Here is a 21,712-nt window from a genome sequence, read left to right as displayed (position 1 = left end):
GGAGTTAACACAAAATTTAAGTCCTCACAATAGTGATTTTATTAAATTAGTTGCTTTATAAAACACTGCAGATGTCATAATTGTTAACATAACAATTTACCAAACTGTAGTCAACTGGTGCAGTTTGCTGAGCATGTTTTATAAAGGAAAGGAAATGCCAAAACCCTGTTAAAGTTGTTCCACTGCAGCCTAGGAGAATTCTCAGACATTTAAATCAGGGAAATAAAACAGGTAAAGAGCTTCCCTCCCCCATCTGAAGCACTCCATCAGTGGAACAGTCTGATAAATAGAAACTAGACAGTCTCTGCATTCGAGAGATTCCACAAGTTGTAATGCAATGCAATAATGGAGAGGTTTACCTTCTTCAGCTTCAAGGTTGGAGGGTTTTGGTCATTTAATTTTTAAATATCAAGCTAGTGCTTTTCAGCCGTTGTATCTTCACTCTGAGATAAGCAGTCGTCTTCACAATGTATTTTTTTTAATATCCTCACGCTCAATTTTAAGACAAAGCAATTTTAATACTAGGTGCACACCACATGCCCTTGCCGCAAACTGCTTTTCTTGACAAGTTATGAAGTAGTTCAAGGAGGTATGGTTAAGGCTGTATTACTGAATGGTGCTGGTAAATACTACACAATTTTTGTCATGTTGCAACCTTTGTTTCCAATTCAGTGACTGCTGCTATGGAATCAGATAGCAACAATGACAACATTATTAGGTTTTTTTTAAACTATGATTTAGTAGCAACTGAGGTTCCCAATTTTAACCCCTTGGCAGCAAGATCCAAGTTCCCTCATTCGTACATTAGCACCTAAGTGTCAAGGGGTTAAATAACCAGCACAAAAGATACTGCACTTCTGATTGTAGCATTTGGCAGAACTGAAAGGAAAGGAAGTTGTGCTACATGTTGAAGGGATTGTGGGCAACAGAAAGAAGACACCAGGAGAAGAGAAAATGTCACATGAAGTCTTCATAGTCTTGTACATATCCTCCATCATAGCCACCGTAATCTGCCAGATCGTCTTTCATGGTAGCCTTTAATCCCCCTCCAGGGACCACACCTTTCTTCTTCTTTTTGGCTTTGCTTTGCTAAAGATAAAAGAGAGTTAATTCGTGAGACTACCTACTATGGGTACCTTTTCCGGTACAGAAACCCTCAGACACCAAAGCCTCTGGCACCAAAAAATTGCTTTAGTTCTCAAAGGGAGATCCCAGCCCCTAACCCCGGGCAATTTCTATTAATTCCAAAAAGAAAACTATGAACGAGTCTGTAAACAAAAGGATCGTAATGGCACTCACACTCCTGCTCTGTTCCCATTTAAAGTTTTAGTTCAGGCTCCTACTAAACTTGTTTAGAATATTATGCCTACACCCCCATCAGCATGTAGTATGTATTTCCCCCGCATGCTTGCTCTTACCTTTTCTTGCTTTTGTTTTTCACTGCAAAGCACAGTCAATGAATTGGTAATCTTTTTCAAGTCATCAATTTCCACTAAGGGAGGAAAAAAAAATACCACATCTAATTTGGCCATCATTAACTTGAGTAACTTTTAAAAAGACTATGAATTTGTCCTGTTAAACATAAGATGGTAACAAATCAGTCTATGGTTAGGCTTACAAATCAGAACTACTGAAATTTCTTTATAATGACCTGTAATAACCAAGCACCATTGTTCAACCAAAGAGAAACGAGAAGTGTCTTTAGAGCTCACAGAGCTCCCTGCCATACTTCTTTACCCAATCTACACATGTGAATGCGGGGGGGGGGGGGGAACCACAGGGCAGATAACCATGCCTTTCCACAACATATCCTCAATGCACAGTAAGGAGTGGCTGAATGAAGGTGGAATGACAATTCTTACAACTACAAATGACAACTCTCCACCCCTTGGGTCTCCATTTTCTACCACAGGAACCAGAATAAAAATGGTAGGTGTCTCAGAAACCTGTGTCCCATTAGAGACAAGCCCGTTTACGGCACAACACAACCTTCCATCCTTAAGAGAACTAACAAGCTACCAAAAAAAGTATATCAGTTTTGGTTAGAGAGCACCTTCAAAAATAAGAAAAAAAGTATGTGCAAATAATATACCAACTATGGGTATATCACTAATCAAATTCAGAACCTCCAGCTTAGTAAAGATTTCTCAAGGAACACCCAATTTAAAGTTCATTGTGTAGAATTCCTTTTTCTCAATCTTAACAACGGCAAATACTAGCAAAAACAGTCCCTTCCACGTTAGTGCCACTTCACCCCTAGTTTTTAACTCTCATACACCCTGCCTCTGAAATGTATGACTCCTCTCAGGGCATGGCACCACACCCACGGGCCCAGAGAAGAGGGACCAGCTCTGTTAAGCAACTTAAACCAAGTCACAGGCTTCCTTGTTGTAAAATGAACAGACACTTGCTGTGGTCTCACTCAGGTCTACAATTCCATATGCTCAGGGATCATTTTCCCTAAAAGATACTTCCTAGTCCCTTTAAGATATAATTAGATAAAAGAAGAAACTAGTGTTTTGTTAGCTGCTGGGTCAGCAAAGCCCAGATGTCTCTTTTGGGAAGCCATTTTAAAAACATTAAGAAGGCAGCCTCAAAAAACAACCACTTACACTCACCGTCTATTTGCAGAACATTCCCAAGGTAACGTAGTTCTAAAAATCAAATCCTACATTTATTATAGCATGCAAAAAAATTAACTTCCATCCTCCTGAGTATGATGTGCCCTTCCTAAAATCCACCCAACAAAGATAGAGATTTGAATTACTTACATGAAATACACACATCTCGAACTAAGGCTTCCAAAAAACTGGCATAATATAGTGACTTTTCATATTGTGTAATTTTATCTTTTAGTAACTTTCCAAACTCTGTGAAGTCATCTCTTGAAGATGGGTTCATAGCATCTATGCCATAAACTGTATTATTAACACCTGCGGGAGAAGAGGGAGCACTAAAAATATCAGAAAGATTCTTTTCAAGTTTATAAACCAACTAGCTAGCTGAACAACCCTGTTATTTCATGCTAAAGCACAGGTTCTTAACATAGGTCCACTGGAGTCCTTGGACAGCATTCAGGAGGTCTGTGAATTTGGATCAGAAAAAAATTTACAGCTTTATTTTCACTAACCTTTAATTTAGCATTTTCTTTCATTTTAATTATAGGCAACAAATCACAGTGATATTAGCAAAACCTGTTACCAGTAAAAGATCAGGTATTTTCATAATCACATTACAGTTATAGTTATCTTGAAATAACGTTTTCAAATTACATTACTTATTAGACCCCACTAGATCTTACTTAATGCATTAATGAAGCACATTACTGTATCAAATTATTTAAATATTTTGATACCTACTATTTCAATAGGCTTCCTTAACTAAGTAAAATCCTTTGTATTTTACTTCATGCATTTAAAAACATTAGATTAAGAAGGAACCCATAGTCTTCAGTGGACCACCAAAGCAGTCCCTAGCACAAAAGGGATGCTCTTAAAGCACAGGTCTAAGAATAGCCCACAGGGAAGTGCAGAGAGAAGCAAAAAGCAAAAAAATAAATAAAGATGGTTCCTGTGAAAGTATCCAGCTGATTCCAGAGGCTAAGCAGGAGTAAACCATGGGTTAAATCCCAAGAGAAAAATAAATCTGGCCTAAAAGGATTCTAGGCTAAGAGACAGTACACTCTGTATCCTCCCCTCAATAGTAAAGTGAATTAGTTGTTAACAATATCACTGATTCAGTATTTTAGTATGAGAAACACATTAAAATCCTATTAATCAAATATGATGCCTGTATGAATGCATGTTTTTGCCTTTTAATCTATAACTGTGGTCCCACATTAGAATTTATAGGTACCATGTAAACTTCTCTTTAATAAACACATGGGTGGCTTTGACCGTCCCATGAAGACACTGGATAATGGCTGCATGCCCCCTGTAATGAGATGAGCGCAGTTAAGACATGCCAAGCACACACCAGTGCACGAGAGCATCATAGCAACTCCTCTCAGATTGCTGGCAGCTCGTGGAGAGAAAATCACACCTCCCACAGAAAGGAGAATGATCGTTATAGCTTGCTTGATCCATTTTAAAAAAGAGGAAGGATGGGAGTAAAACTCAAGATAAATAGATCCTTCTTAGCTCTAGGTTTCAATTTCAAAGTTATTTAACTGTTTCAACACGACCTTCTACTCTGAAAAGTACTCAATAGGTGATGACAACAATGAGCTTAATTAAACAAAGTGAGAGATTTTATCTATTTCTTTGGCCATGTTTCTTACTTTACCCTTTACCCCCGGAACACTCTGAACTCCCTTGTGCACAGGACCCTGAACATGTCTTTTATCTCATGTACCACCCACAGCCGCAGGGATAGCACACAGAAATGGAAGCCCTCCAAAGACAGGGCATGGAGAAGGCTAAGAAGGGCAAAGAAAGAAAATGACCCCGAGCAAAGGCACAGCCCTGTAGTCAGTTCAACATTTAAACCTCAAAGCTACAGGCCTCACATTTCATCCAGCTGATTAATGCATTTAAAGCAGCAGTATATCTTATTTGGGTCCAATGACTTAATAATCTTTTACTTGATACTCAAAACAATTATTTAAAAATCTGAACATGTATCTCACTCTGTCTTAAGCAATGAAATCTCAAATATAAACATTAAAAACTACTTTCTAATATCTAAGTTAGCCAGTATTATATTATTTCAAAAAAGGAGATGTTTTCTAAACTTTCATAACTAGAAACATTTCCACAGTATTCACCTGGAACTTCAATACTTCACTGCAATCACCATGCCCCCCCCCGCCCCCCTTACCAAAAGTTTCTTTTGCTAATTCAAGGTCTGATTCTTCCTGTAATTTCTTTAGCCGCAGTTTATCTGCTAATTGTTCTTCTGGTGTTAGCACTTTAGGTTCTTCAGGTTCTTCTAACTAAAATGAGACAGAAAGGAAGTTATAAAACAGCTGGCTTAGGACGAACCAGGATATTTTTGTATTGTGTGCATTCTTTTTTTATAAACACATATAAATAATAGCAAACACTTATAAAGTGTTTATTATATTTCACACATCCTTTTAAACACTTTAGATATTTTTTTAAGATTTATTTGAAAGAGAACAAGCACGAGGGGGCAGAGAGAGAGAGAATCTCAAGCAGACTCCATGCTGAGCGCAGAGCCTGACGTGGGGCTCAACCCCACGACCCTGAGATCACGACCTGAGCTGAAACCAAGAGTCGGATGCTTAAGCAGCTGTGCCACCCAGGCGCCCCAACACTTCAGATATTCTTATCCCGATTTTACATGAAAAAAAATCTGAGGCAAAGAGAGGTTAAACAACATGCCCATGGTAACAGAAGATTAACATGGCTGGCAATGTGAGAGAACTGAGATTAGAACCCAGAAGACTGGGTTTATTTCCAAAACAGCCTTTTTAAAAAATATGGAATTTAGACTATAGAAAAGGGAACGATTGCACTCTCATATTCTGCTAAAGACCGTATTTTGAAAGAACTTTTCTAGGGCAACTTGGAAATATGTATGAAGTCTTAAAATACTTTTATATGCTTTATACGGAATCAAATAATTCCACTTCTAGTTATCTTAGGAAGCCAAAGATGCACAAAAACATTTAGCCACAAGGATGTCCAATGGAGCATTATTTATCATTTCAAATACATTTAGAGACAACCCAAATGTTCAACAGAATGGTTAAATAAAGTATAGCCATCATTATGACATTACAAATGACCCCTGAATAACACAGGCTTGAACTGCATGGGTCCACTCAGTCACAGATTTTTTTTTTTTAATAAATATAGTAATAGTAAATGCGTTTTCTCTTTATGATTTTTTTAAAGACTTGAGAGAGAGAACAAGCAGGATGGACAGAGGGAGAGGGAGAGAGAATCTGAAGTACACTCAAGAGCCCAGCATGGAGCCCGACACGGGGCTCGATCTCATGACCCTGAGATCATGTCCTGAGGTGAAACCAAGAGTCCAGTCCGACACTTAACCGACTGTACCATCCAGGCGCCCCCTCTTTATGATGTAATAACATTTTTCCCCCTCTAGTTTACTTTACTGGAAGAATACAGTACAACTACAAACTTATGTGTTGACTATTTATGTCAGCAGTAAGCCTCAGGTCAACAGTAAGCTATCAGTAGTTAAGTTTTGGGGGAGTCAAAAGTTGTACGTGGATTTTCGACTGTGCAGGGAGTCAGCACCCCTAACCTTCCTATTGTTCAAAGGTCAACTGTACTATGCAGACATAAAAAAGTGTTTTTTTCCCCCAAAGAATCATAAAAAGAATTTATCTTTTTATACTGTTACTATTATAAAAGTAACACATTATTGGGCGCCTGGGTGGCTCAGCTGGTTAAGTGTCTGCCTTCGGGGCTCAGGTGGGATCGAGTCCCGCGTCGGGCTCCCTGCTCAGTGGGGAGTCCGCTTCTCCTTCTCCCTCTGCCCCTCTCCCCTGGTTCGTGCTCTCTCTCAAATATATGAATAAAATCTTAAAAAAAAAAAGGTAGCACATTATCACTTATTAACAAATTTAAACACACACAATAGAAGTTGTCGCTTATTTCCCAGTCCTATTCCTCTGAGATGCCAGTTAATGGTTTAGTGAATATCATTTCTTTAGACTGTGATATTTCCTACAACCAATGCATTTTACTATGAGGGAACATCTGTGACAGTATTTACTGAAGTGGGAAGAAAAGTAGAGGGAGGTTGCACCATCTGTGGTCATCCATATCTGTGCAGTTTACAGATTCTGATTCTGAAGTCCACTTCTATAATCCACAGCATTTTGTTTCTCATGAAGCAGATGAAATAAGAAACGTCATTATACCAAGTTAAAGAATTCTCAGAATATTTCTCAGGGAGATATCTCGACTTAACCGTCTTAGTAGATCTGGATGTCATTAAGTATTTTCTGCATCAAAACCGCACATATCTTAACTCAGTACTTGACCTAAGACAAACTAAGGTTTCTTTATGTTGGAGACTAATACCAAGATACAAAAAAGGAAGTATAAATTTTAACTTCAATGACCAAGAAAGATCTAATCAAGATGGCTTCTTAGACTGAGTTATAAGATTCTACTGCTTGTTCTGATCATAGAAACACACATGTAGATATATTTAGATATACAAATATAAGTTATTAAAAAGTATCTCAAATGTTCTTGACTGGGGGAAGCAGGCACACTCATACATTGTCGACAAATGCAAACTAGTACAACCCCATACAGAGGGCGATTTGTGAACATTTATCAGGACCACAAATATGATCTGCCCTTTGACTCAGCAATCTCTCATTTGGGAATTTATCCTGCAAATGTGACTACACCCATTAGAAATGACACACACATACGGTTATTCATGGAAGCACTGTTCATCAAGTAAAGGACTGGGAGAAAAGAAATCTAGCTGTCCCATCACTAGAAGACTGGTGAAATAAAATATGGTGCATCTAGGCAATCTTTTCGTATCAGTTTAAACCAAAAACTAATGAAAATGGTTTCTTACAGGGGGTGACAGGGAACAAGATGGAGAGGACAGAATGGGAATGGATGTCTGAGACTCTTCTGAGTGTACCATTTCACTATCGTTTTGACTTCTGAACATATTTCATGTTTAAAAAATAAAGTTAAATAAGAAAGAAAACCTTAAAAATGGAAACAAATGACTCTAAAATGTATATCAAAATACACAGGGAAAATAATACAAATGACTTTAGAACCCAGGATGTAATTCTACATTAGGATATATTCTAAGCCCAAAAAGAACTGCAAGGAAATCCTAAACTCGATTCAGTAGCTTTACATTGTTAGTATTACTGGTATTGTAGAAAAGCTAATAAAAATTATGTTAACATTGTTAGAAACCAGTATTTTAAGAATAAGAGACAACATCAATGTGAACTAATGCTTACACACACAACACATACACACATATACTCATGTACATTTATTTATTTCCTAGCTTCACCCAAAAAGAGGGTCTAAGAAGGCAAGGTCACCTCAGTAACAGTAAGTACTACTAGCAACTAGATTTGGCCTCTAAATATCATTTCCAACTAAAAAGAACCATAAAGATGTAGCTGATTCCAGGCCTAAAGAAGAGTTTACCAGGTGAACCCAACACTTCTTACTGTCAGAAAGCAAGGAAGTTTTCAAAGATTCTGTCAAAAAGATGAAGAATGAACAATTTAAAGGGTTTCCTACTGGCTAAAACTGGGACAATATGAGCATCAAAAAAATAATTACTGTATCTGAGTAAAACACAATGAATTTATAAAAAACTCTAAACCCACAAATTTACTCAAAAACCCACAAAAATCCCTCATTTTTCACCATTTGAAGTTATTATTATACACCCTTACTCTGAAAAATTGGTAATTAAAAGAAAACAATTAAGCTTTTACTCTTCCAGCACAAACTATATCCAAAGTAACCAAACATCAAAGTTTCTTACTTTTTTCTTACTTTTTCCTTCTTGGGGAAAAAAAAAAGCCAGCCAATAACAAATGGAAGAAAAATCACAGGATGAGAAAAATCACCATTCTGCAATCCCTAATAAAACTAGGCAACAATCATCACTAATACTAAACAAATGGTTGAGAAGTTGACATCAGACTGGATTACTTGCAAGGATATGTAATTTTGTAACAGAAGGATGTTACCACCTTAACCGAGTGATCAATTTTAGCATCACTAATAATAGGACAGACATTATGTGACTCCTGGTGTGATGTGATGCAGTATGAAGCACACAGCATGACCTCTCAAGGACTCCAATTAAAAATGTTTAATCTGAATCCAATCAAACTGCCAAGCTACAGGAAACTGCGACTCTAAGCAATCAGACAAATCAAGAAAGTGGGATGTTTTATAAGACAACTGGGCTCCTCTCCTCTTCAATAAGTCAATGTCATTTTAAAGAGAGAAAGACACTCCAGAGACTTAGGATATGTTAACAACCTAATGTAATACAAGGTCCTTGTCTGAACAAACCATACATAAAAGACATTTTGGGACAATCAGAAAAATGCATATAAACTGAGTACTAGAGGATGTTAAAAAAATTACTGTTTATTAGGTATGTAATCATGTGAGAAAGAGCCTTGCTCTTTCAGAGATGCATACTGAAGTATTTAAAGATAAAATGCATAATGTCTGTTAGGCACTTGATTATATTTTAACAACAATAAAAAAAGATGAAGCAAATATGGCGGAATATTAGCAACTGTTACATATAGGTGACATACATGATTATTCACTTTCTCTGTTTTTATGTTTGAAATCTTTCTGAACGAAAAGCCAAGAAAAAAACTGAAAAGCTCTTTATGATCTGATATGAAAAGATTAAATACATTACATTAAATAAAGTAAGGTGAAAACTATAAAAATAAAAAAACTTAAGAAAAGCAAGAAATAAGAATATATAAGTATCCAAATACATAAAGATACCTCAGTGATGTAAGAAACTGATATTCACTTAAGGGATAGAGGGAGGAAAAACAGGATAAATAAATGAAGAGTTGGGAGTTCTTCTTAATATTGTTTTGATTTTTTTAACCATGTAAATGTATTTTCTATTAAGAAAATTAATAGAGTATTCCTGATCTTCTTCCAAATAAACAGGAACAAAAACACCTACATAGTACATGGCAGAGAAATGGGTATTTTTTATATTTCACTCACTCAATATGTACACTGCAAATAAAGACTAATCACAACTAGAAAGAACTGCAGGCACTGGCAAAAATCACTGACTGTGGTACTACACAATCATGGCTGTTCCTGAATGTGGAAACTTAAAAGGCATTCTAATACATAAAACTTATGGGTTGCCTTTTTGCAAAAACCACAAATTCAGTTTGGGGATTCACTTATCTGATAGTGTCCATGAACAGTCTTTACAAAGCCTGTAAAGATTGCTGTCTGTTAAGACATTATACCATGACTGATGTGAGAATTCTGTATTGCAGGAAATTAATGGTACTTACCCGCTTTTTAATTTCTTCTTGCCTTTTCTTCTGTTGCCGTTCTTTCTCTTTTATTTTCTCTGCTATTTTTTTCTTTTCTGAAACTTTGACTTCTGAAAGAAATGTTTTAATCACTTACCCTGAATATTTTCCAGTTTATGGATGAGACAGACACATAACACTTGCATATTCAAGGGACCAACTTCTCCCAGCTAGTTTCATATGGTGACTTACAGGCAAGTAAGAATGGAAAAGTTCTGGGACTCTCGGATCTGACCCCTAGACCCAAAAACCTTCCTTCTTATTTCCCCAGCACTTTCAGCAGGACTTAGAGCATTAAAATGAGGCTACACCCTCTACCCTCTCCTAACAGCAGCACTCAAACAGAGAGCGGCAGGCAGTAATCCAATCGGATTATGATTTGAGGAGAGAGAAGAAATGGGAGAGAATAAAGGGAACACAGAAGGATGTTTGGGTTTCTAAACACCAATTTCAATTTTGAATTTTGTGAGCATTCCATCATGTGTCTTAACACAAACACTACATGCTCACCAAGATAGAAAACCAAAAATGAAGGACCCCAGTGGCTCACCTGGTTTTACTTCCGCTTCCTCTTTTTTTTCATCATCATCATCATCCCAGTTATCCTAAAGAAAAGGACCTCTATTAATAATTCTCATGTTTACTTTTCCATGTGCACCTTATTATCAACTTTTCTAACTCCACAGAAACAGGTTTATGAGAATTTTTTTGGTATTGCATTAAAATTATAAATAAATATTGGGAGAACAGACATCATGATGTTGAGCTACCCTAGCCAAGGAAAAGATCTTTCCTTTGTTCAAGTTTATTTCTATATTTTTCAAGGAGTGTTTTAAAGTTCCTCTCTGAGGGGCACCTGGGTGGCTCAGTCGGTTGAGTGTCTGCCTTTGGCTTGGATCATGATCCCAGGATCGAGCCCTGGGTCAGCAAGGCTCCCTACTTCTACCCCCACCACCCATGCTCTCTCTCTCAAATAAATAAAATATTAAAAATAAATAAATAAAGTTTCTCTCTTAGAAGTTTTGTGAATTTCTCTTTAGGTACATACCTAAGAATTTCTGCGTTCCTACTGTAAATAGGGTTTTTTTCCTGTTATGGCCTCTAACTGGTTACTATTTGTGTATATAATTGGCTTTTATACGTTAATTTTATATCCTGCTACCTTATGTTTTAATTTTTTTTAAAATCCATTTATCACCTTTCATTGATTCTCTAGGGTTTTCCAGTGTACTATCACATCATCTGCAAATGAGAATGGCTTTACTTTTTTTACCAAATCTTTTTTTTTTTTTAAGACATTTATCTGGAGAGAGAGAGAGCAGGGGGAGAGGGAGAGAGAGAGAGAATCTCAAGCAGACTCCCCGCTGAGCTCAGAGCCTGAAGCCCCAGATTCCATGACCCGGAGATCATGACCTTACCTGTAACCAAGAGTCCGATGCTCAACCAACTGGGCCACCCAGGTGCCCTACTTCTTTACCAATTCTTATGCCTCCACAACTGATTTATCCAATTGCACTGGCTAAACCTCTAGTACACAGTGAATGATAGCAGCGATAATGATAATTATTTTCTTCTCTTATGGAAATGCCTCTACTGTTTCCCCTTGAAGTATATGGACCCCACCATATTTATGCAGTAAAATATATCAGTCTTGTCTTTTCTTGCCTGTGGATTTCAAGTCAGCTTCTTCTAGAACATATACACTTCCATTGTTTTTTCATTTAGATCCCTGGTCCATATGGAGTTCTTTCTCTTGTATGGCATGAAGTATGGATCTAATTCTCTTTTCAAATGGTTATCCAGTTGTCACAGCATCGGTTATTAAAAAGTCCACCTGAGTCCAGTGATTTACCATATAGTAAATTTTCAGAGGTACTTAGTCTATTTCTGCTTTCTATCCCATCCCACTATCTATTTTCTCTTCATGCACCAATACCATACTGCTTTCCTTACTTTAATTATAGTATGTTTTTATATAGGCCAGGGCTAGTCCTACCCTTACAGGCCTTCAGGTTTTTTAGTATTTTCCTGGCCATTCTTGCATGTTTGTTTTTCCATATTAACTTTTAGATCAACTTGGCTAATTCTATAAAAAAGCTTCTCTGTTAACAAAATACAAGATAACCAAGCCAAAACTACTTCTCTTAAAGTAATTTGCAGCTGTTTTAAATAAAAAACTGAAAGGACTCTATTTCTTACTTTCCCAAATGCAATGGCTCAGTTATTTCAAGTAACATTCCCTTCAACACAACCCTGATTAATGAATTAAATCCATATAATATTTAAACCCAGTATTTAAGAGCAGTCAAGAGTTATCAATAGCTTCTTGAACCCACTCCCTAACTTGGGTGGGGCCCTTTAAGGTGGATCTATACTCTTGTCTTTTCTACACCTAACAGAGTCACTAAATATAAACTGATTATCAAACAATTTTCCAAAGGCTCCACACATTTAGAATGTTTAAGTTTAATAGGGACAGACACAGCCTTGTATTTAGATAGGGCTTTAATCTATAGGTAGCCTGGCCATTGTCTCAGCAACTACCAGGCACACTATGACATGCCATTTGAAGCTGAACCACAGGATTGCAGATGCAAAGCAGGAGGCCCAGATGCAACTGGAAGATGTAAAGGGTGACTAATGTGCCATGACACCAAGCTTCTGTTTTATAATAAGACAGGTCATAATCTGAATCAGTCTAGGTATTTAAACTAACCAAGCCTTGTTTTTAATAAAAATCGCTAAGTCCACCAAAGACCTAAAAAATCCCAATTAAGGCTGCCATATGGTCTGCAAGCACAGCAGAAAGAAATTTGTATAAAAGTAAAATATTTTGGGACTCCTGGGTGGCTCAATCAGTTAAGTTAGGCTCAGGTCATGATCCCAGGGTCCTGGGATGGAGTCCCACATCAGGCTCCTTGCTCAGCGGGGAGCCTGCTTCTCCCTCTGCCTGTCACTCCCCCTGCTTGTGTTTCCTCTCTTTCTGACAAATAAATAAATAAAATCTCAAAAAAAAAAAAATATTTTTATAATTACCTTACCTTGGCAGTTTAACAGACTGAAAGCAAACCTACTAGTCACTGTTTGGACATCTAAGATACAAAGGTTAGAAATTAGAGAGCAAATGTTTGTATAATCTCACTGGTTAACTTAAGAAAGCTGGGTCTGTGAGTGTATTCTGCTTAGGCGGTGCTTCAGACAGGAAGACCATTTGCTTACTTCAAAGGGATACATATTCACCACTCTTTATTAATAATAGTGATGATGATGATGATGATAAAGCATTTACCAAGTGCTTACTTTGCACCAGGCACTGTACAAAGGGCCTAACATGTAGTAACACAGTTAACCCTCACAAAAGTTCTATTAAGTCAGGTGGTGTTAGCCCCATTTTACAGATAAGAATATTAAGGCCCTGAGATAGCTATCCCAAAATCTCAGTGAATATAATGAAGGAACCAAAAAAAAAAAAGCCCCCCAAAAATGAAGGAACCAGTTCTAAATGGACCAAAGTTCCTTTAAAGTGTCATAGTAAACATAACTTCTTACCTGAGCCCTGAAGTATACAATAACTATCTGAGAATTAGGTCTTTCCCCACCAAAATGTGTTCTTTCAATCAGTTCTGGAATGAGTTCCACTGGAATTGTAGGAAAGCTCATCAAAGAGAAGGGTATGGCACATAGTATTATGCCCAGCTACAATTCTATCAGTTTCCTATCTCAAATTGCCTGTGATGATTTTCTACCAAATTTAAGAAAACAGTCCACCAGCCTCTGGTACGAGGAAGCCGAGAGAGGAGAAGAAGGGCTAAAAATGAGCAGCTCCATCCCAGTACATCCAAAATGGAGAAACAGATACATCAGAGGAGCATTTCTCAGTTCCCTTTCCCAGTAAAACATCACCCCCACCCATATCACTGCTCCCTCAGTATCTCATTTATACCAACTCTACGTACCACCTCTATTCCTGTTCCTGGTTTCCCCATCAAAGCATAAACTTTATTCCAGACCTTCAAGTTAAACTGTCCCATCAGTTCAGACATAATGAGGCTACCTAGAATTCCACCGCAGAATGGATTTTAGAAGCAAAAGCAGTGGTTCCTATCAACAAGTCCTGGGAACAGCTATGGAACCTGCTCCTGTGTTCATAAAAGAACCATGAAAGGCAAACCCTGCCTGTCACCCTCACTCCAGAATGCTCAAAACAAATCTGCCCTGAAGTTTCTACCACAATGGGGACAAGTCCCTAAAGAAGGGAGCACAGTGATGTTAACAAAGAGACTAGTCACCCTTCCAAATAGTTGGAATCCCAAAAGCAGGTCAGGTAGTTTTCTCCAAGAACTTAAAGTTTTTGTTTCCTTTGTTATAAAATTTGCAAGTGCCCAAGTACATGTAAGGTAGAATGTCAAAATCTGCCCTATTTTTCTATAAACACTAGGATTTTGTAAATGCTGACAACTTCAGATAAAATTCAAAAAAGGTTCTTAAAGAAACAACTAAAACTAACACATTTAAATAGCGAGTAAATCTGTAATTTAGTAAGCTCTAAATGGTTATTTGGTTCCAGAGAATACCTATCAATAACCAAGTAAATTCCTTACCCAATTATTTTTGGTAGGTAATAAATCTGCTAACTATAATATTCAACTTATCTTCAAAAGAACACCTAGCTTGCTCTTGTAAAATGGCTACGGCTTCCTTAAAACAGAGGCAGTTTATAAACCACTGGCTTGTCTATCCTCTTCTACAACACACACCCAGTATCACTTGAGCCATTTCTCTGAAAGATGGCTGCTTTTCAAGTTTAAAACCTGCTTCTCGGGGCGCCTGGGTGGCTCAGTCGGTTAAGTGTCCGCCTTTGGCTCAAGTCATGATCCCAGGGTCCTGGGATTGAGGCCCACATCGGGCTCCCTGCTCTGCGAGAAGCCTGCTTCTCCCTCTCCCACTCCCCCCTGCTTGTGTTCCCTCTCTCTCTGTGTCTCTCTGTCAAATAAATAAATAAAATCTTTTAAAAAAAAAAAAAAAACCTGCTTCCCAACTGAACATGACTGAGAACTGAAAACATTTTAAATCCTGCTTTTTAAAAATTTCTAATAATATAGCCAGTAGTTGGCTAATCTGCCATTTTTATAATGTACAACTACAGAATGTCACATGCAATAAGAGAACACATTTAGGGCTGAAAATGCTTTCCAACTTAAGCAAGATATATTTATAGATGGCCAAATAGAAGTAGCTTCAAAGGAGGATAAAATTCTTCTGCCCCATAGCAAGAGTCCATTAATTAACATATACTCCTCCTTTTCTTTAAGTAGTTTGGTTTAGATAAAGAATAACCTTTTACAGGAAAAGAGCCTTTTCCTGGTATTCTGTAAGCTGTACTGACCTGCTCTGAGAGGCCTCAGAACTCTGTAACAGGCTTCTGGCAAGACTAGACTTCCCAGCAAAGTTCAGTTTTTAAAAGAAGCTCAAATGTTCTTCCGTCATCTCAGGACTATCCTGGCTTCTGGAAGCCAAGGTACCTGCCTCAATAAATTCTACTTCATTTAATTCAATTCATTAAGTTTTTAACATCCTACTATGTATTATGGCTCAGCACTCAGTTGAATTCAATCTCAATGCCTACCTGGTCTCATATTTAGAACTGTCATTAATCAATTCTACTTTAAATGCTTGGCTAAAGCAAGATCAAGATACTGAACACTAAACAAATGGAGCTGTCACCCTCCATTTATTTTCAGTCATCGAGGATGACAAACACATTAGGTAAATATTTTTCAGTAACAAACATGCTTTCTAACTAAAGACTTACTAAATTTATAAAAACTATCAGGGAACTGAAATGATATAATTGAGATTTTCCTGAAAATAATCTGATGAGGGGAGAACAGTAAGTGGAGATACAGAAAAAAATAAGATTTCTCATGGGTTTATTAAACTTCTCTTTACCTCTGTTTACGTCTGGAATTTTTCATAAAAAGTTACACACACACTTCAAGATACCCATTTCCTGGCAAAATGCCCAATTTCTGAGTATTTCCCAATAATCTCCCATTTCTCTGAAGTAGAGATCCCCTTCTTCAGAAGTGCTATTTCCAATATTTGAAAGATGTCCTTACTCTGGTAGATTAAACTATTAAGCCAGACGGGATCCTAAGAGATGGTTGAATGGGTAGGAGGAGACAGGCAGTTTTCCACTAAGTTCATTCTCAGATCTTTCTTAAAAATTCTGTAAAAACATTACAGGAGCAAATGCCAGAGATGTCTAAACACAGCCGGGAGAGGTTTCCTCAAAACAATTCTACATACTTTGAATAAATCCAGCTTTTAATCTGTTCTATACTGAAATGCTAGGAGACTAGTAAAATGGAGTAAAAGTTGTATTGTCCCTGCTTGCAAAGGATAGGTACTCACTGCCTTCTTAGTCAACACAACCTGCACATCACTTCAGCAATGGGGAAGGAGTCCAGTGATACATGCTAAGTGAACAATTCCTCCCACGACCTCTGAATAACATCAGGACAGTAAGAAAGGTAAAATAACAAATGTGACAGGAGAGTATGCTTCCTAGTTCTCATCTTTTTTTTAAAGGACTTTAATTTTAAGTAATCTCTACACCCAACACGGAGCTCAAACTTACAACCCTGAGATAGAGTCGCATGTTCTGCCGACTAAGCCAGCCAGGGGCCCCTAGTTGTCATCTTTTTAACTGGGAAGAAGCATAGGCTTCTCTCCTCATGAATATTAACAATTCTATGGTTTCACCTAAATCCATTTCTGTCACTACCAGACACCTACTTGAAAAGTCAAGGGCAGCAAAATGTTGTAATGTCTACTGAAAGATAGTAAACTACTGAAGCAAATTACTGTAACAAAGACCTCAGTTTTCATTTCTCAGGACATTACAAATGACATTAAATCTATATTCTTAAAAAGATTAAACACTAGATGATGACATAAACTGAAGAACTTATTCTGTTTCTGCATATCTTACCTCTGAAGACTTTAAAAAATTTGTATGTTGTACTATTTAAAGGTTATGATTGTTTGATCTCATGAAAACTAAGCCTTGTTTTCGCATCCTTACAAAAAGATTAAGTACTAAAACATCAGAATTCAGAAATTTGGTATTACTCGCTACCATCCAAAGTGACAAAATTCAACTCTAGATTGGTAAACTCTGAGCAAGTAAACTCTCATCCCATTCAAAACCCAAAATTCACAATAAATAGCCACTGTGGAGTGAACTTACTCTGGAGCTCAGGAAATCACAAAATGTGGCACAAAATAAACCCCAGATACTAGATCTAACCAGTATATTTTCCTTTAGCCAGAAAAATTAAGACTACATCTTGAAGTAAGAGAGTATTAACATTTATTGAGTGCCTCCCAAGTGCTAGGCAACTCTGCATAATGCTAAGACATATTAAATCATTTAAAGTGCAAAACAGGGGTGCCTGGGTGGCTGAGTTGGTGTAGGACTCAATCAATTTCGGCTCAGGTCATGATGTCAGGCTCATGAGATCAAGCCCCACCTTAGGCTCCACACTAGGTGTGGAGCCTGCTTAAGATTTTCTCTCTCCCTTCCCACCATAAATGAATGAATGAATAAAGCGAAACAACCCCCTGAAGTTATCTCCTATAATGAAAATACAGATTGGGAAACTAAAAGGAAAGATTAAAGAACATGTTTATGACCACAAATAGAGAAAATGACAAGCCAGTAACATACATCCAGGTCTGATTCCCAAGCCTAGGAATCAAACTATTCCTTGAATACCATAACTTGGGAATCTTGAAGAAATTCAAAAGAAATAAACCAACATTTCAACTCAGAAATAAAATGGACAAGTTCAGTTTTTCTCCAAGATCAACTTCAATGTTTATGTAAAAGAAACAAGATATTTGCATAAAAGAAAGAATCTGCAGTGAAAGAGTGAGTGGACAAGATGACCTTTATGGTCTCTTACAACCTGTAAATCTCTTAGTTCCAAGTGGTCAGAATTATATTTATCAGGACTGACACCCTTTAGATCCAATAATCTCAGGCAGGCTACTTCATGGTATCACTTCAGACTGCTCCATTCAGACTTCATTTTCTGGTACTTCTTTTCTGATTTCTCTAATCTTTTCTTCTCATTAGCTAAATTATTCCCAATTTTCAGAAAGATGTCGTAACGGCTGCATCCGATAAAGTGAAATGACAAATTTGAAGGCTCAAAACAGAAAGTCTACTACAATGTAGGGAGGTTAACTAATATCTTGCAATGAGTCTGATAAGACAATCCATTCCCATGTCTCTACAACATGTAAATAGAGCATCTAAGTATCTTCACAAGAGTACTACTCATTTATTAATTCCAGTGTGTGCAAAGCTCATATTATTCCTGAACCTCAAGCTGTTCCATAAACTGGACATCAACCTCATCAGACTCAGGAGAAAAAGGTAAAATCCAAACAAAAATAGTGTTAAGTTCAGTGTTATCTAGCTTAAATTTTTTCAACCCAAGCAGAAGGACTTAACAGGGTTCCCAATATGTGTTGAAGGGTAGAAGTTAGGAAAGTAAAACACCCACTAAGCGAATCAAAACCAAGAGAAACCATTTTCTCAATTCATACAAAACTTTATCTGCACAAATATAAAAAGATTTTGAGAGTTCTGTTAATAAGAATCTTAACATTCTGGGCTTGAAAGGTTTGTTAGCTACTTAAAAACAACAAAAAAATGAACGCACTAGTCATAATGTCATCTGAAGCCATTTGATGAGTCCCCAGCAGTCTTCAAAAACAAACGACAAAAGAGAAAAACATTGGCCCCTCGTCTATTCTAACCAGTATTTCCTTAGGTGTCGTTCGTATGTAGACAAATAACTCACTCTGTCAACTGTCCGTTTTCCAGGTCGCTGTAAGGACTACCTTAGGTTTCTGACCACTAGCCGCTGACTATCTTAGTACTTGGTTCATCCTTTTACCACAGGGTGGGAGAGGGAAGCCTAAAGTTATTTCACTTTACTGCTTCTGTTTGTCTTGTGTTAAAAAAAAAAAAAAAAAAGACTGAAATTAAACCTCAGTATTTCATCTAACTGCTGGAACAAACTCTACAAATGAGCCCTCGGAAACATAAATGAATTACTGACACTTGGGGAGGCCTGAGCTCAAAAAGGCAGGTAGGTTGCATGACTTTCCATATGGGAAAAACCATGGGGCTCAATCCCCAACTTCCGAGATCCTTCTGGCGAGCGGCTCCAGACCGCGAAGTTTGCACGTGGGCCGGGCCCTGCCGCTGCTGTCACCTCCCGTCGCCAGTTGGCGGGTGGGATCCTGGCCTGGGCGCAGACCCTTAAAGACGGGCTGAGGCCGGGGCCGCCCCCGCCCAGGAAGTCCAAAAGGCCACGCTGCTCGACTCCGGCCCATGTGGCCGGCCAGCAGAGGAGAGAAGGGCACCGGGGAGCCCTACGCTCGCGTCTGGACCCACAGCCCGCAGGCCCGGGCGGCGCCTCTGGGCCCAGAGTCCACCCGCCCGCCCCTTGGCGGGCATCCCCGCCCGCGACAGCGCCCGTCCGCTCCCGCGCAGCCCGGAGCCCCCGCCCGCACCCACCTTGACGTCCTCGTCCTCGTCCTCGCCTTCCCAGCGGTCCCCGCCGGCGGTGCCGCCGCCCCCCACCTTCCGCACAGGGTCTTCCACGGAGAACGTGTCCGCGTCTACGGAAGAGAGCGAGCCGCGTTAGTGCCTGCTTCGGCTTGAGGCCAGCGCTTGGCCCAGGCCCTGCCCCCGTAACTTCTCCTCACCCCAGGAATCAGAGTCCCCCGCCGCTGCCGCTGCCGCCGCCATCTCGAACCGGGTGTGAGCGTGAGTGAGGGGAGAGCTCCGAGGAGTTAGCGCGGCGGAGGTGAGTCACTGGCTTTGCTCTCGTTGGCCGGCGCGGGGCAGGCTGGGACCGTGGCTGACTGTGCGCAGCGGCCCAGGCAGGCCCCGCCCTCTCTGGCGGCGGCGGCGGCGGCGGCAGGGCGACGCGCGTGCGCAGGCTCGAGGGGGGCGTGGAATGCGGCCGCCGGCGCGAGAGTCGGGCGGGAGGGTGAGACCAAGTGTACAGTACTCCACGGCGTGGAGGTAGTGGTCCTGAAGGTAGTGGGGCGGGACGAGAGGAAGCGGCTAGGAGAGGGCTGCTCCGGCCTGGGCCCCGGGGAGGAAACGTAAGTGCGAGGAAGTTATAAGGGCGGCCCCTTGCCAGGCGCTTGGCCCTCGCCTGTCCTCGCCAGCCCTCCCCTGCCAACCCCAGCCCCGCCCCGACCGGTCGGGTGCACCCTCCCTCTGTTCACTTTGGTTGGCGCCCGGGGTTGTTGGCGGATACCAAGGAGACCCCTAAGCTTTCCAAGCTGCGCTCTGAAGCGGGCTGTGAGCGCCAGGCCCGCCAGTGGGGGCGGTGGACCGACGGCCCCGACCCTCGGAGGGGGCGTCGCGCGCAGGCGGAGGGGAGCTCCCTCTGGAAGCCAGCGTGGGCCCGTCGCCCGGGAAGGAGCGAGTGGACCGGCCCGCGTTCTTGGCCGCCTTCCCAGCCTGGGTGCTCGAATTCAGCTTTTGGCACGATTGCCCCGAGTTAGTCACGAAGGGATCGAAGAGAGCCCCAGAACTCGAGGATTTTCCCTTCCCGTGAGCCCCTTGAGGCCAGTACATGGTTCTTTCGCAGAATAATTTCGGAACTCAGTCTGCGGTAGGCCTAATCTCTAGACCTGTCCTCAAGGAGCGCACAATCAAGTAGCAAAGATAGACATGTAAACAGAATTTCGACACAGTGTGATGACTGCAACAAAAAGAAGCATTATGAGGTTAAATTTAAAAAGGTAATAACTTTAACGGCAGGGGGAGCGGGGGGGGGTGCATGAAAGGCTTCCTGGGTAAGTGCTGCGGTATCTGGAGTTTGAAAGACCACGTGAAATTTGCTCAAGTGCATTTCCGGTGGAAGGAATGCTCCCAGACCTGAATGCTCCCAGACCTGACTGGCACAATCGGAGATAAGCTCAATAGGTAAACTGATCATAATAAAGGGTTTAAGATGGGCTAAACTGCGCTCTATCCTTTGGGCCACTGGGCTCCACTGCAGGGTGTTAAGAGGGCAGCAGTTTCAGATATTTTTACTTTGCTTTTGTTAATTTATTTTCTAATATGTAATACACGTACTTGGTATATAAAAGAGTATATACAATGATCAGCCATTCAGTTCTTTCTAGGAGCAGCGGTTCTCTGCTTCTTGTGTGTCCTTTCAGGGAGTCTAAAAATACACATTTTTTAAAAAAAAGTTTATTTATTTATTTACTTATTTACTTAAGCAATCTCTACACCGAGGGTGGGGCTCGAACTCAGGACCCCGAAACCAAGAGTGGCAGGCTCTTCTGAGGCAGCCCGGTGCTCCTACCAAACACCTTTTATAAACATGGTCTTTGGAGAGATTTTCTACAGCCCAGTTACTCATAGTTTATTCTTGATCTACAACAGTACTTGGGGAGCTTCTTGGAAATGCGGAATCTCAGGCCCCATCCCAGACCTGCTGAATCAGAATCTGACCTTTAGCAAGATCCTCAGATGACTGCCTGTTAAAGTGTGAGAGGCAATGATACACAGTCATCCATTATAAAGATAGATAAGTAGGCAAGCAGAAGGCAGGGAAGCCT

The 21,712-nt window shown here is 39.8% G+C and overlaps 1 protein-coding gene and 1 long non-coding RNA gene across 4 annotated transcripts in view; one reads left to right on the top strand and one right to left on the bottom strand.

The window, feature by feature from the left end:
* Nucleotides 1–21: 21 nt before the first annotated feature.
* EIF3J (eukaryotic translation initiation factor 3 subunit J) lies at nucleotides 22–19,986 on the bottom strand. 2 transcript variants are annotated; one of them, XM_025883923.2, is made up of 8 exons: nucleotides 19,832–19,986; nucleotides 19,641–19,744; nucleotides 10,593–10,647; nucleotides 10,022–10,113; nucleotides 4,819–4,933; nucleotides 2,772–2,933; nucleotides 1,419–1,492; nucleotides 22–1,089 (listed from the first exon to the last, which is right to left on the bottom strand). In XM_025883923.2, the coding sequence occupies exons 1-8, from the start codon at nucleotides 19,872–19,874 to the stop codon at nucleotides 958–960; spliced, it is 777 nt and encodes a 258-aa protein (XP_025739708.1). In that variant the 5' UTR covers nucleotides 19,875–19,986; the 3' UTR covers nucleotides 22–957. The 2 variants fall into 2 exon arrangements, with proteins under 2 accessions (XP_025739708.1, XP_073733033.1); XM_073876932.1 differs by having other exon boundaries at nucleotides 10,022–10,110.
* A 50-nt stretch (nucleotides 19,987–20,036) lies between these two features.
* The window catches only part of LOC141369991 (uncharacterized), a 71,963-nt gene continuing 70,287 nt past the window's right edge, over nucleotides 20,037–21,712 (top strand). The window contains exon 1 of one of the 2 annotated variants that reach the window (XR_012373610.1): nucleotides 20,037–20,884. This is a non-coding gene — a long non-coding RNA (uncharacterized lncRNA). The remainder of the gene's footprint in view (nucleotides 20,885–21,712) is intronic. The other variant, XR_012373609.1, reaches the window with a different exon arrangement.

Source organism: Callorhinus ursinus, unplaced genomic scaffold (genome assembly GCF_003265705.2).
Source record: "Callorhinus ursinus isolate GAN/ISIS: 27379988/994484 unplaced genomic scaffold, GSC_fseal_2.0 scaffold25, whole genome shotgun sequence".
In the NCBI taxonomy this organism is placed as follows: domain Eukaryota; kingdom Metazoa; phylum Chordata; class Mammalia; order Carnivora; family Otariidae; genus Callorhinus; species Callorhinus ursinus.
This window is presented reverse-complemented; position numbering and strand designations above follow the sequence as displayed.

Bases quoted from the DNA above. Each gene is read 5' to 3' on its own strand.
- EIF3J (XM_025883923.2), bottom strand. From the start codon at position 19,874: ATGGCGGCGGCAGCGGCAGCGGCGGGGGACTCTGATTCCTGGG. The intron at 10,648-19,640 runs GTGGGTGCGGGC...CCTTTTCTTTAG, and splicing joins ACGAGGACGAGGACGTCAAG to GATAACTGGGATGATGATGA. The intron at 1,493-2,771 runs GTAAGTAATTCA...TTCCTCCCTTAG, and splicing joins TCGAGATGTGTGTATTTCAT to TGGAAATTGATGACTTGAAA.